Genomic DNA, 15,758 nt, shown 5'->3' with positions numbered 1-15,758 from the left:
CACAGTTTAATTAATTGTTTTAACAATTTCCTCTAGTTGCATATCAGAGATAACGCGCAGAGATAACGTTACTAAACTGATTATTCTTAGAATTGTATCTCAAAAGGATACATTTAGAATGATATGTCATAAGTAGGTACCTTCGCTTAATGCAATTTGTAGTTCGATGAATACACCGTTCTATGTATGACGTCAGGCATTGTTGAGTTGTGTGGAGTTAAAAGTTTTATGACGTCACCCAACGTCATAAAACTTTTAGCTCTACTCAACACTTAGCTTAAGCTACCTTCTGGTAAGCTTTAGAAGACTTTTTTTTCTTTATGGCTCTTATCCAGAAAATAACTACATTCTAGAAATACTACAGCTGTAAATTGCGTAATTTCAGTAAATATCCCATAACTAAATTGGATCCCTCTGGCTTTTGGCTGAATAAAATTTTGATTTTCCCATTTGTAAAACCATGTACTGAACGAAATATGGTTTGAACTAATTCCATTTCCAATACTGAGTGAAGCGTTTCATTGTAAATGTAAGATCTATACGATCTAATTGGTATGTGAAAACATGAATGAAATTTCAAATGTTCTGACTTCCAGGGCATCAGCGCTTTGTGTGGGCGCACCTTTTTGTTTGACCTCACAAGATCACCATCTTAGCGATAGGTTTTGTCAAAGTATCCATACTATCCATTCACAACATGTAGCTTGTAGGCCAGCAAACAAGGGCCGACCAAAATAGAACAATGTTGGTGCAAATCTGTTCAACCGGCAACCACATCCCTCCGCAGCAAAAATAGGTGACCACTTTGACCCTTATCGGAATAGTCATGAGGAAAATATCTACATTGTTGTTGTTATCTGCACTGGCGAACGGTGGGCACGAACGAAGTTACAACTGTTAACACTAAATAGAGCTATTCAAAAACATCTTGAAAATTGTGAAGAACTTTACCTTGTTTTGTAAATGTTTAGCCATAGCCATCCTTAAATGAAACATACACTCGGGTACGAATGTATAAAGACTTTTAAATACCTAAGTAGGTAGTAAGGTAGGTAGATATAGGTCTGAGATTTTCCGTTTGACGTCTCTGTATTTACCAGATTGTTATGACAGGTCGTAGGCTACCTTAGTAAGTAACATCTAAGCATACATTTTATCAGTAATACAGGGTGTATGGCGAAAGGTTAGACAAAGTTCGTGGGTGTATAGGTAAGGTCATTTTAAGAATACAAGTTCGCCCATTTGACTCCAAGTGGGCCACATTTTTTTATTGATATTTTTGTTTTCATTTAATTTTTTCCGAAATTTGACCTAAAAACTGCTTAAATTTTTTTTCTTGCGTGTTTTCAACCGCTTTTATTATTTGATATTAATATCGAAACTGTCTAGTCAAATAAAATAAATTTCAGATCCAGATAATGATTGGATAGCTTGTTACGAGCCGCCAAATTTAACAAAAGTACAAACCACGATAAAAATTCAACTTAGAATTCGATTTTAAAAAAAAATTAAATGTGATAATGGATTACCATGATCTTAAAAATATCTCTAGCTTCTCTTCTTTCCAATGATAGGTATCATATGTAATAAATTAGATGATATGTATTGAAATTCGTCAATAACTAACGATTTATTTTGAGATTAATATTTACTCTTGTTTGGTCGAATCCACCCTAAGAATCATAGTCCCTAGACCCGTCATAAGTCGCTTTTTCGTTTTTTTACTCGATTCTCTTCTTTACTCTAATTAGTGCCTTTTCCTTGTTATAGGCACAACCTGAAGACTCTGCGCGTCCTGGGCAGCGTAGGGGAGCCGATCAACCCTGAGGCCTGGCTGTGGTACTACAACCTGGTTGGCGGTGGCCGCTGCTCCATCGTGGACACCTTCTGGCAGACCGAAACCGGCGGCCACGTCATCACCAGCCTGCCCGGCGCTACCCCCATGAAACCTGGCGCTGCTGTAAGTCTCTGACATAATACTAGCACTGTAAGATTTTAAACTTTCGCGTTTCATTTCAATTAAAATAGTAAGACACGGGTCTTAACGCGACGTTTAGTCTGCTTGTGACCACGGCTGCAGCATAGTAGCCGAAACGTCAAGCCGTGTACATACATACATAATGTAACTCATTAATAAACGTCGCGTTAGGACCCGTGTCTTACTATTTAAATGAAATACCAGCACTGGTTCTCAATTCCTTCCTTTCAGGCGGTTTTACTAAGTTGTTTTAGCTGACATTATCAGGACTCAAAGCTTGTATTGAGTTGACATTTTGACAAGATTACGGAGGAACATGGTGAATGATAGGAAAAATGTCTTACCTAAGTAATACTGCTTTCTCGCCCTTCCCGCCTCTGTGTGCGCTGAATTTTCCTGTCGATTTGTTAGATGTATTTTCCGATATTTTTGTTTTTCTTGTAATAAAAATTCCGTCATTTTAACATTTTTTTCATGTAATCTACGAATACTGAACGCGATCACACTTTTAAAACTTAACCGTAAGACGGTTAGTAGGTACCTACACCTAGCTTGTTTGGCATTGTTTTATACTCTACAATGACGGATTTGCGTAAATATTTTAAACAACAGTCCTCCTTTGTATTTTACAACTCATGCCCAAAAACAAAAAAAATACACTTGTCTGTGTACCTTTATAGTAATAACAAATCACATCTTTACATAATACATATTATTTTTGTTTTATCCTTGACTCGGCGTCTACGTAAATACGAGTAAACCTTACTACTGACTGTTAATGTGAATTTCCTAAAAACAATGTTAGTAAGTTAAACGTGATCACTGACGTATTGAATTACGTAGAGTGGGACCACATAGTCCAGTCATTACGTACATTCAAAAAAGAAAATGAATTTGCGCTTCTAATTTTTTAATATGTTGTAGGGGATACCTAGAAAAGCTTAACTTGAGATTGTCGACCAAGCTTTCCTAGGAGCTTTCGCCGCCATGTTGAAAAAAGGGGTAAAATTTGTTTTTCGGCAATAACTCGGCTATCCGATGAGACTCGAAAATTTTTGTAGGACACTTTTTGTAGCTTTCTTTGTGCTCTACAATAACGCCCGAACCATTTTTAGCGTATCATGCATCGTTATCGAGATATCGATCGATAAAGTCAAAAATTTTGGACACAAATTATTTCGGAATAATTAACGTCAGATACGTACAACATAACTTCGAAGGAAAGGTTGCAATCATATTCGACGGTTATCCGACTGATATGACACTCGCTGTAACGAAAACTTCGGAAAGAGTACGACGTTCGAGAAAAAACCAATCGCCGGAGTTCACATTCGATGAGACAACTACTCCAAAAGTTAGCCAGGAGAAGTTTCTCACAAGGGATCAAAACAAGAACCAACTAATACAAATGCTTTGCCGTTACTTAAAAAAAAGTAATTAAAAAGTAATTAAAAGTAATTAAATTTGACTTTTTACTTTTTAATTAATTATTTAATTATTTCGGAATTTTTCATATTTATTAAGACCCAAAGAAAAAAAAAGAAAAAAACAAAAATTGTGTCCAAAATTTTTGACTTTATCGATCGATATCTCGATAACGATGCATGATACGCTAAAAATGGTTCGGGCTTTATTGAAGAGCACAAAGAAAGCTACAAAAAGTGTCCTACAAAAATTTTCGAATCTCATCGGATAGCCGAGTTATTGCCGAAAAACAAATTTTAAGCGTTTTCCAAGATGGCGGCGAAAGCTCCTAGGAAAGCTTGGTCGACAATCTCAAGTTAAGCTTTTCTAGGTATCCCCTACAACATATTAAAAAATTAGAAGCGCAAATTCATTTTCTTTTATTTGCCTTTTTTTCGGACGAAATGACTGGACTACACACTACTTAACACTATTCTTCCCGTAGATGTTGGAAAACGCATTAGAGAACAAAACAATTGAACATCAAGCCTTTAGTTAGGTACAACCTGTCTGATCATGATGTGTTTAAACTTAACCCAGAGACGCCATAAGAAAAATAATAAAAAATAGTCCAAATCCTCCAATTGCCATGCATCTGGGTCATGCTTTTTAAGTGGAAAATACACGACCTGATGATAATAATATGATGTTCCTTCCTATAGATCTTTCATAGATGCTATTCTTTCCAGGGTTTCCCGTTCTTCGGGGTGGAACCTGCTCTGCTGGACGAGAACGGCCAACTGATCGAGGGTCCCGGAGAGGGCTACCTGGTGTTCTCGCGGCCCTGGCCCGGCATCATGAGGACCCTGTTCGGAGACCACGACCGCTACGAGAAGGTGTACTTCTCCAAGTTCCCCGGCTATTACTGCACTGGTGATGGTAAGTGAAAGTGTTAGTGAATGTACCTACTTTATTTCATTTCAATTCGCTTTAATGAAAGAGAGAATACAACTTACCTACATATTTGCTAATTTCAACGGTAACTGGTTAAATGAGTACTGAAATCATGTCCTGTTGAATGTTGAATTTCTGAATAAAGTTTAGAAGTATTTATGCGGTTTTATTGCATGTAGGTACGACTCGTACACATAGGTACAATACACTTACAGTACGAGTACAAATACAAATATATTCTTAATATTATGAAACTTTTATCTGTTGACAAGAACAGCCGTTATCGTCCATGTAAGATTCACGTCTTACGTGGATAACGCATTCTTAAAGATCTTTAAATCAGATCAAGATAAAACAGTTCCTACCTACTGTTGCTCAAGTTAGTACAAGGTTATGAGCGAGACAAAATATAAATACATTGCTGTAGTAGTTACCGTTTACGATTATTATTCAAGGGCAGTGATAAAATTGCTGAACACTTATTCTTCTCCTTTGCAGGAGCTAGGCGTGATGAGGACGGCCTATTATGGGTGACAGGCCGCATTGACGACATGCTCAATGTCTCGGGTCATCTCATGTCCACCGCTGAAGTGGAGGGGGTCCTCACCGAAGAACCCAGGGTGTCTGAGGCAGCCGTCGTGTCCCGGCCCCACCCCGTCAAGGGAGAATCTCTATACTGCTTCATAAGCCTCAATGATGGCGCCAAATTTGACCCCGACCTCGTGAACTGCCTGAAAAAACTAGTCAGGCAGAGGATTGGCGCGTTCGCCGCTCCCGACGTGATACAGTACGCCCCGGGACTCCCGAAGACCAGGTCGGGTAAGATCATGCGTAGGATACTAAGGAAGGTGGCGCTGGGAGACCGGGACATCGGAGACACGTCGACCCTTGCTGACCCAGGAGTCGTCGAGGAGCTGTTCAAGAACCGACCTTAAATATGCTTGAAGCGCTTCAAGCAGATAGGGCACCTGATTTTACTAATTTTAGTTTAGTACTTTTATCTCGTTTTATGTACACATCCTTACTTAATTTGCATCTAAGCGTAACGGTTATTAAATCTGCTGAAATTGTCGACGCTATTTAGTCAGTTTTTTAGTTTTACTGCTGTATTGCATTAGGAACTCTTCTAGCCTGGGGACTTCTCGTATGCTAGAAGGTAGAGATATAATGTCCTGAACATTTAGTTTATGAGATAAGTAGTGTAAACATCTGAGTCAGCCTTATAAATAGTTTTCTGCTGTCAAATGTGCTAGCCAATTGCTTTCCAAAGCTCTACAATTTTCTTTCGACTGCCATCCGTCCGCACCCTGTCCAACTAAACTCTACGATTAAAACGACACCAAAACTACCCTTCTTTGCTGCCACGTCTACTACTTATGTCTACTAATATTACCATATAAATAACGTAATGTACCTACTCAGGATATTTTCCTGTAGTCGTCTTTAGTGTTTAGAGGATTGCATTACATTTTGTAGAAAATAAGCCAATATAGATGTCTATTAAAGTTTAGGTGTCTGTCTATATTAAAATAGAGTAATCATGAGCAATGTTTATGCAACTAATGATAATAATGACGATGAGTTGGAATATTGAATTCAATACGCACTGATGTTAGCGAGCTTGCACTGAATACGCACTATGTCGCATGTGTTCACGATTATGTAATACTTATACTTATATAAAATAACTTGAATTCAATATCACAATCTGTAAAAATATCCACTTCCTAAGTTAAATATTAACAATGAAGCTCCGAAAAAACGCAAGTAAAAAAACAAAGTTATTATTGTAAAATCTGGATGTAACATGAGTTGACATTTTAAATTGCCATCAGTGTGTGACTACTTTTGAGAGTCTCAAATTTATTATAAATTAATTGATATGATTCCATCATAATTATTAAGGTCTTAATACAAAAAAGTACCTGAGACTGTGTGAGAGTCGAAATTTACGTCAGAATATTTATTCGTGTATGAGGTATGAGATATGTAGCAGGTTTTGTTTTGTGATGTCTTGATTGTGGTCTAAATATTTGTTCACGTGATTAGAACATTCTGTAACTGTTCATTCCAAGTTTTTATGAGTCCTTTGAGTTAACTAACGAACATTTAAAAAAAATCACAACGACGTTCAAAACGAGACCTGAATAGCACGTTTAAGCAAGTGGAAGGCTGACGTCGAAATAATATCAAAAGTACGAAAAGAGAAACTAAAAAAAGTGCTAAAAAGGAAAAATATGACGAAGTTCAAATTAACGGATTGTTTTGTATTGTTCAAGCGAATTCACATCATAAGCGAATTTGAATTGCCTATCATCAAGCACACATCAAGACATGTACTTACTCGTACCTACATCACTTGACGTGCGTGTGTCGAGCTGTGCTACAAGCTGTGCGAATATTATTTCGATGACAGTCCTTGCTGCCATTTGTATGGTCTAGCCTGCCGAGTTCTTTCATTAGATACAAATAAATATAATAATTATTAACGAATTCAGTCAACCACGCCGGAGCCAAGGTAAGTCTAGTTTATTTATGTATTTTGAGTAACTAGTGCACCACCATTAAAAGCTATATGACCTAATATATTTTTGAATAATTTATTCATTAATATGTATTTTCATAATTTATTTTAGTTAAAAATCTGTAGCGTTTAACGCTGATCAGATTAGGAAGTAAACTCAAAAAATTAAAAATAATAATGTTATATTTATTTGTAAATAATGAGTAGTCTTCTAATCTGTGTGATCTATGTATTTTTGTTTATTTAAATAAATTAACTATAATATTGACGCTTATACCGAAGACGTCACCTATTTTTGTGTGAATTTTTGTTTAATTTTTTTTTTGTATATTTGTTAATATCTATAAAAAATCTATAATTTTTGCCCCAAGGTGGCATACACCGCACAATTATTTTTTTACTGTTAAAATTTTCACAAATTATGAAATAGTACAACTTAATATTGAGTTTGTGTTCCGAAAAAAGCTCAAACCAGGTCCAACCCTGGGGTGAGTTCAAATCATCGGTTTCGCAAAAATTTGACACCTAAGACATTTTTATAAAAATGGAAAATTATTTAAAAATTTAATGTTGTAAGGGTAAAATATAATCAGAGCACGTCTTTGTGATGCACAAATGTTATATAGCTAAAATATAACTTTATATGATGAATACCTATATCGTAGGTGTGTGAATGGCGTGTTTGATATTATTTGTATATAAAGTGATACAAATAATATCAAACATTGCTATTTCGAAATATTTATTCATAAAAAAATTGGAAACGCTGTTTAGGTACTAGCAAAATTGTGATATTTTTTGTTTTGAGTCTAGTTTGTTAGTTGGTTTAACCAATAAATGGTCCCGGTGTTGATGTATGTTAGCGTATCAATCACATACGACAACGGCCAGACTCAGTCAGTGGCAGACGGTCTGGAGAATGCTAAGTAGTAACACTATGAACTAGGTTCTTAGAGTAAACAAAATCATATTTAAATCTTCATCAAATAAATAAAAATAATAAGTATATACGTAGTGGGTCTACTTTATTTCCCGTTTCTTTGACAATTTTGATCGAGCTCAATCGAACAAACTCATAGTTTAACTTTTCTTCAACGAATTTTGACCTTACGAGGTACAATTGAATTTAGCCACACAAAACCTTAATAAAATTGTGTGCGATATTGTTATTTTTGGTAACTTAAGTAATCTAATTTTGATTCGAAACTGATAATTAGGTACGACTAGGGTTTCTGATTTCTCGACTTATTTTTTTTCTCGAGTTTCGAGAATTCTCGAGGCCAAAGTCTCGAGTTTTCTCGGGTCTCGAGTCTTTTAATGAAAACTGCTGAAATCGGTTGAAATTTAATAAAAAACGCAGGTTTTTTTAATCTCATATACCTACCTACTTTTAGAATATTAGAATTTAGTACCCTACCACTTATTTTGGTAAGGAAAGAAACAAAAAATAAAATCTTTCATAATTAATATTTACTAATAATCATAACAAAAGTCATAAAGTCGCGTGTTGTTTAAGGATAAATAACAATAAAAATCAGGAGCTACAATTGAATCACTTGTTTTCTAAAGAACACAAGTCCAAATAGCAAAATAACGATAAATAGTTTTTTTATGACCAAAAAAAACTTTTGAACAAATTAAATTTCTTACAGATAACGACTTGAATAAACTTTACGAGGAGGCGCGAGTACCTAACCTAACGTCTGTTAGGTAGGGTAACTGTCTAGTTAAAAAAAAAATCAATCTTTAAATCAGTCAGAGTTAAACATACATAATAAATATATATATTTATTTATTTTATTTATTTATTTATTATTCATTATTGAGCAATTACATATTTGATCCAAATAGCGTCCTAAATCCTCTTTAGGTTTGTCTAGACACTATTGTTCTCTATACAAATAAAAACAAACGTTTTAGTATAAGCATTCACAACACTTTCAGATATACAAAACATTATTTTAGCGAGTGCGCACTACGATGACGAAAGACTCGACGTTCGATCGCGATCGCAGACCAGATAATTATCATAGGTACTCGTTGGTGAACATGATTACTTAGTTTCGATTAAGATCATTACTTGCCAATCAAATCAGTTAAAAAAGGAAAGACTAGGCCGATCTAAAAGCAACGTTGACCTATTAAATAATTAAAAACTTACTTTTGTCTAAGAAAATAGGTTTTCAAGAATATTAAAGCTTTAAAATCGAAACTCGAGAATTCTCGAGCTCCGGTAATTTTTTTCTCGTCTCGAATGAAGCCAAATTTCTCGAGTTTTCTCGAGTTCGAGAAAGCTCGAGCAGAAACCCTAGGTACGACATACTTACCTATCTGTTGCTGCTCTGGCCGTGATATTTTTTCTTAATAAACTATTGATTTAACAATTGTCTAATGATTGCCCATTTCGTTTCTTTTTATTTTGGAATTCACTTAAATAGGCGTAGAATATACACGAACGTATCAAAAAGGAGATTTTAAACGAACCTACAACTTATTTTATGCGACCATTGCAGTTAAACAAAACTTTGTCGTAAAAGGGTTAAGTTACAGCCGTCATATTTAAGAACTGTGTACCTTTGAGAAGTCATAATTTTAATTTTATGTAGGAGAAGAAGCTTTCTTATCATTCCATAGAATACGTTCCTAGCCGTAACCAAAGCAAGTTCAGTTAATGAACACTTGAGTGTTGTGTTGATTAATGTTAATCTCATTAAATATTCATTGCCTAATTATGTAATGACACGTTGTAATAATATAGTGGAGTTACCTATCTAGATGATTACGTGGGTTATTATTTATTAGTGTTAGTGTGTGTGAAAAACCCTATTTGGAAAATCATAGGAATATAGTTCGTTCACTACTATGTGTTTTTCATGTTTAACGCTATGATATTGGCAGTAATAACGTAAATAGCGAGTAAGGGATATTATTGTGATTGTATGTCGAAACGAACATATCATTTAAAGTGATTAAATTATATGATTACTATCTAATTGGTTGTGAGTCATTGTTGTCCCTTGGCTAACATTATAAACCACACTTATTTATACACATTTTAATTACAATTCCACAATGTCTACCTACAATCACTGTTAAACAAAGGCAGGTTGTGAAAAAAAGCTAAATTCAAGCTAAAGTAATTTAATAAGAATCACCAAATACATCAATACTCAATACGTTTATTGCTATACATCGAGTCCTAATTAAAAAGTTCACATCATTCATTGAGGTTTTCCACTGTTATAAGTAGAGGGGTAGGTAAGTATATTTATCAATGGGATGGGGGGATAGGGATCACTACGTACCTACTAAATATTGACACGAGTTTAAGGCTCGTTGTCCTCAATTACTGGCGCGTCTGGGCCGTGCTAGTCACTGTCCTCACTTTCTACGTCACTGTCCATCAACAGACGGTCGCAGGGTCGGACTGGGCCGGAAGGGCCCGGGTGGCTGATCGCAATCCCGAGGCCCGAGACTAGATCATGGTGATGGGATACTATCGAAAAATACTGAGATACACAAATTGAGATAAACAAACTATAAAAGCCTCTATCCCTATCACAAAATTTGCAATGATCGTTTGAACTAGTAATTTTGATAAAGACAAGTTAGATTTTAAAATAAAAACAAGATTTCGAAGTAAAATAAGCATTTTAGTTAAAATTAAAATTGTCTTTACCTATAGCGGAGAATAATGTGGTGGCAGGCCTTTGTTCAAACGATCATTGCAAATGTTGTGATAGGGATAGAGACATGCAATTTTTGGTTTTACAAAGGTAATACGATAAAAAATAATACAAGGTAATAAAAACCACCTGTTATAGGGCCATTTTTGGAGAAATTTATCAAATAACCAAAAAACAAGAATTAGAAGCAGTTTTTTTTTTTTTTCAAAAAGTATCGTTTTTTATTATTTGTTGGCATTTTCTGAGTATTTTATGTATTTTTTTAGTATCGCGTTAATTAGCATTGTTACTGTTTTTATTTAATCAGGATATACCTCTTAGTTCAAAAGTTGTTACGTTTTCTTTACAATAAGTAATTGTAAGAAAAAAAATTTTGACCACTTTTTTGTCGATAAAAATTCAAAGGTCTAGTTTCAACTATTTTCAATACTCAATACTCAATAGTTTATTGCTTCCATAATGTTTACAAAAGGTGTTATTGGTAAGGTAAGATACTTTATCGTGACTCACACTGTATTGATTTATGAGGGTGCCTCATCGACAAAATGCTTTATTTTTCAGCCCTCTTTTGCCACATAATTTTAGTTTTTTAAATGTTCTTCACGTCAGATCCGTGGCTGTTTCTTCCAGGAATCAGCCGCGTATGCTTGGTGCCGTGTTAGCTAGATCCAGAAAACCGCGTAAATTGCGAATTTTACGCGTTTTTTCCGCGACCTTACCTCAGCAAAAAATCCCAGTCCTTCGAAATCATGACAAATTCCTGTAGGGTTTCTTGCTTTAGTTTATTTAATAAACGGCGGAATAAACACTATTATTATTAATTATAATAATAACCACTGTAATACATAAAAAAGCAAAATAAAACTCCCATCATTTTCCGGCAATTTTCCGAGTATTGCATTTATTAGAGAACGCAATTTTATTTTTGGGACAATAGAAGCTTGTCCCCCAACCGCCATCTTGAAAAAAGGGGTGAAAACACTTTTTTATGCGTCTTAAAAAAATTCGTTGTCATAATTTGTAGCAATTTTGCCTACAAATAAGTTTTGTTCAACAATTACGTCGAAACTAATAGACGTAGACTAAAAAATTTACATTCGTTTTGTAGAATAGCTCAAATACTAATAATACAATGCAAATAAAACATACCTTAACGACCTGGTTTTTCTTGTGTTGGGAAATAAATGTGAAAAAAATCATGTTTATTTGTAATTAAATCCATTCTTACACCCTTAAAATGTATGAAACCTGTATCTGTTTTCTACTTCTACTAATAGATAATTTTATTGGCTATCGCATGATATAAAATTTTTGCTTATTAATGTTAAACTACTCACGCTATCACTTGTTTTTGAAGGAAGAGGTGAAAACTTAAAATTAAAAACTTAAATCCTTGTAAATATGCGAGAAATGGGTCAAGCCCCAAATTTGAAGTATTTTCACCGATAAAATTGTCCATAGATTACGCCCTTAAAGTTTGATCACTACATGCCCGGACACACTGTATAAGCAAAAAGGATTTTTTATTTTTTGCTTATAATTTCTTTAATCTTTAATTTAGGGCAAAAAGTTATATTAACATTGTAGGCAAAGCAATTTTCTACAAATTATGACTGAACAATTTTTTTGTACGACGCATAGTTTCCGAGGCGTGCACGCGGGCAACCGCCAACCGTAGCACACGGGGGTAGCGCATTTTCTTACATAACTTTTCAATTCCTATCATTGGAGGTCCGAAAATATTGCTCATACAATTTGATACCATAATGATCATTCTTCATAAAAAATTTAAAACCTACATATTTAAAAACATAATCATTGATATTCATAATATCACTAATCATACACTTAGTTTTTACTAATATTTGTTTTCATATATTTTTCTATACTAATGATCGAAACTCATAATCATTCGAATAAATAACTATAATATTCATAAATGTGATGTATCCTAATATTTGTTTTCATAAATTTATTACTCATAAGTGTATTTTTCCATATTATTAAAAATCATGATGTCTATATTCGTATTAAATCGTATTTTAACATTAAATTAATTTGACATGGTCCAAAACAGGCAATACTTTGTGCCACAAAACTAACGTGACAGAAACGAATCGCTGCAAAACCGACTCCACGTAGTCTTGTCTGCCCTACCCCTAGAGTGTAATTTAAAAGCCGGAGGCGCGGAGGGAGGGCAGCCCTCGCCCGCTGTAACGAGGCTCAGGCGCCCGGGCGAGCTGGAGCGGCTGAGGCTGGTCGCCGAGGCGCCGAAGGCGCCGATGGCGATCCAAAAAGCCGAAGCTGCGGAAGCAAGCGTGGGTGCCTGAGCCTCGTTACGCAAGGGTGAAAGGGCTGCACATCCCGCAGCGCCGGAGACGAGGAGATACCAATGCATGCTGCATGCTTGCTTTCATGCTGCATGCTCTGCATGCTTATCTAGTCTATTAAATTATATATGATTTTTTTAAAGATACGAGTATGTCTGTTATAAAGTAAATTATTCTGAACAACAACATTATGAGTTGAAGTATGTTCTTAGTAACAACATTATTAATTAAAACAATATGATCAATGAATGTTATGAAGAAAAAAGATCTGAAAATAAAAATTATGTATTTTAAATGGTTCTTGGTAGTAACAGTATTGATAAAAAAATTATGATTACTAACTGTTATGAGCTCCGATGGTAGGAATAAAAATGTATGAATAAAATAACTATGAAAAATAAAATTATGAAGAGAGATTATTATGAACACAAATCGGTAGTAAGACAAAGAATAGCATTTAGAATTTTATGTGAGCCAATAATAGAACCGCACACGGGCCAGCGTCTTTCCAATCTATACATAGCCAGAACGCAAGGGTGTGAAACTAATCGAGTATAGTTTGGAATATACTTTTTTTACTAAGCTCCTCCAAACTATACACTGCCAGTACGCAAAAACCCGTGTATAGTTTGTAGTGACGTAGGTAAATGATCGTATTCCGTAATATACATAGCCAGTACGCATACGGACTGATCATGCGTGACGTAAAATGTTGGAATGAGTGCGCTATTACAATATGTGAGTATGTAGTTGTATTATTCGACATTTTGATTTATTGACCTCTCTTTCTATTACATGGTAATTAATATCCGCGTATCTTCTTTAAACACTGAATCATCTTTCGGCACGTGCCGTTATTTTGATAGAGGGTTTTTAGTTAAAAATGCCGAAAGGCATTAAGTCCGCCTTATGTACACTGTTTTATGTGCATACAAGTTTAAAATAAATATAAGTAGGTAGTAATAAAATAAAATAAATGTAAAAAATAAATGAACATAATAAATTTATTGTTTTATTAAAATTAGTAAAGGAAGCACGACAAATAGTGTGTTACACACACGTTTAAAAAATAATCTTCTCTTAACTCACTAGAAATAGACTACCTATCTTAAAAAATGTGATAAGCATGTAAATTTTTTTTACTTCTGCTTCGTTCGCTACGCTACTCAGCCAGGGATGTCCTAAAGTAGATCCCGTCAAATTATCGATAAAGTGATGTATTTTAATTATAATGGTGCAGTAGCAAAATGAGCGAAGATTAAGAATTCAGAATGTAACGACAGACTTAAAAGATAAATTTTCCTAGTTCAATTTTTGTGTCTTATAAATATATTCAAATCATTTCCTATTACGTTGAACTTTTTTATGTTAAGTTTTTTATTAATAGCTTTTATTTAACTTTAACTATTCGTTTGTACGTATAAATGTAAATTTTCAAAACTTGCAAACGATTTTTCGACCATACGTAGATCCAGACAATTAAATTGCAGTAATAATTTCAGGCCTATTATTTAACATAATTTTAAAGGAAATGGAAAACTCTTTTAGACAGAGCTCAATACTTATCTAAAATAGCAAACAAAATAGTATTTGTAAAATATCGATACTCCTTTTATAAAGTGTATTACCCCAACATTCATTCTATCGCCGAGATCATTGAATTATGAACCTTAAATCATTTGTAATAGATAATCAATTTAATCTATTAAATTTTTAGTGACATCTACTGTAGAGTAGCGGAATTATTACTTCGGAATTTGTAATTTGCCCAGTGATTTTCAACTATGGTCCTTATTACTTTGCATTAGATGTTGTATACACTGAATCATGTGTTTAGTGTCACCTAGTGATGAGTAGCAGTACAATAATGCAAGTAAAACGAGATTTTAGCTTTAAATCATATTGCCTTTTGATAAGGTTGGATTTCAATTGATTTGTGACATGCGCTCTTTCGAAAGGCCAGACCAGTGCAACGAATGACAGACAATAATCTAAGTGTTCTTCTCTGCTGTGGTTTCTGCATAATTAATTTTATAAAAAGTGGTAAATATAAGTGAAGCTCATCAATATGAGATGATGATTTTCAGGACTTAAGATAAAACATGAAAAATGATATACGTGCCTATAAAATTTGAGGGTTGCCCTCGATTTCCCTAGGACCCCATTATCAGACCCTGACTTGGTGACAATGGGACCACCTCAAGAGTATACCCTATCGAACAAAAAAAAATTTTTGAAAGTCGGTTCATAATTGACGGAGTTCTGCGGTAACGTAGGTACATACAGAAAAATCGAATTGAAAACCTTTTTTTTAAGTTGGTTAAAAACTACTTACAAGTGTTAAAAAAATTGTTTCATATTGATTCAGTAAAATAATAATGTGTTACATGAAATACATTTCACTTTAAATAGAATTCCATATTTTAGGTACTACATCAAAATCAAACTAAATTCATAATATTATTTATGTCAAGTGTAAGTAGTGTAGTATAGTTTGGATTGAAGCCGCAAGCATCCACAATGCGAACTATACACAGCCAGTACGCAAAATTCGTGTATAGTTTGTAGGAACAGATTTACAAAGGAGCACTCCAAAATATACACGAGCAGTTTCATATGGGTGCGTTCTGGCCATGTATAGAACGGAAAGACGCCACGGGCCACGCTGCGCGGGCCCCCTGCGCTACGGCACGGTAATATATGATATTATTACCGGGGCTACGGTTGCCGCATGCCCCGCAACCCAGGCCCTTGGGGGGCCCGCGCAGGCTGGGGCCCGGCTGGCAAATGCCACCCCGACTGTATGGCCAGTCCGACGCTGGGGTGATTTAGTTATTCAAGTTATTTCATAATAATAAATACTTAAGTAGTCAAGTTAATCG

The 15,758-nt window shown here is 34.8% G+C and overlaps 1 protein-coding gene across 1 annotated transcript in view; it reads left to right on the top strand.

Moving 5' to 3' along the window:
- LOC135086810 (acetyl-coenzyme A synthetase) overlaps positions 1 to 9,853 on the top strand; it is a 30,120-nt gene extending 20,267 nt beyond the window's left edge. Inside the window, exons 7-10 of the mRNA XM_063981602.1 lie at positions 1,771 to 1,960; positions 4,132 to 4,321; positions 4,835 to 8,077; positions 9,173 to 9,853. Coding sequence (XP_063837672.1) covers positions 1,771 to 1,960; positions 4,132 to 4,321; positions 4,835 to 5,271 — 817 coding nt within the window. The 3' untranslated portion in view covers positions 5,272 to 8,077; positions 9,173 to 9,853. The remainder of the gene's footprint in view (positions 1 to 1,770; positions 1,961 to 4,131; positions 4,322 to 4,834; positions 8,078 to 9,172) is intronic.
- Positions 9,854 to 15,758: the final 5,905 nt, after the last annotated feature.

This window comes from Ostrinia nubilalis, chromosome Z (assembly GCF_963855985.1).
Source record: "Ostrinia nubilalis chromosome Z, ilOstNubi1.1, whole genome shotgun sequence".
Taxonomy (NCBI): Eukaryota; Metazoa; Arthropoda; class Insecta; order Lepidoptera; family Crambidae; genus Ostrinia; species Ostrinia nubilalis.
Note: the sequence above shows the minus strand (reverse complement) of the source record. Positions and strands in the feature narration are given on the sequence as shown.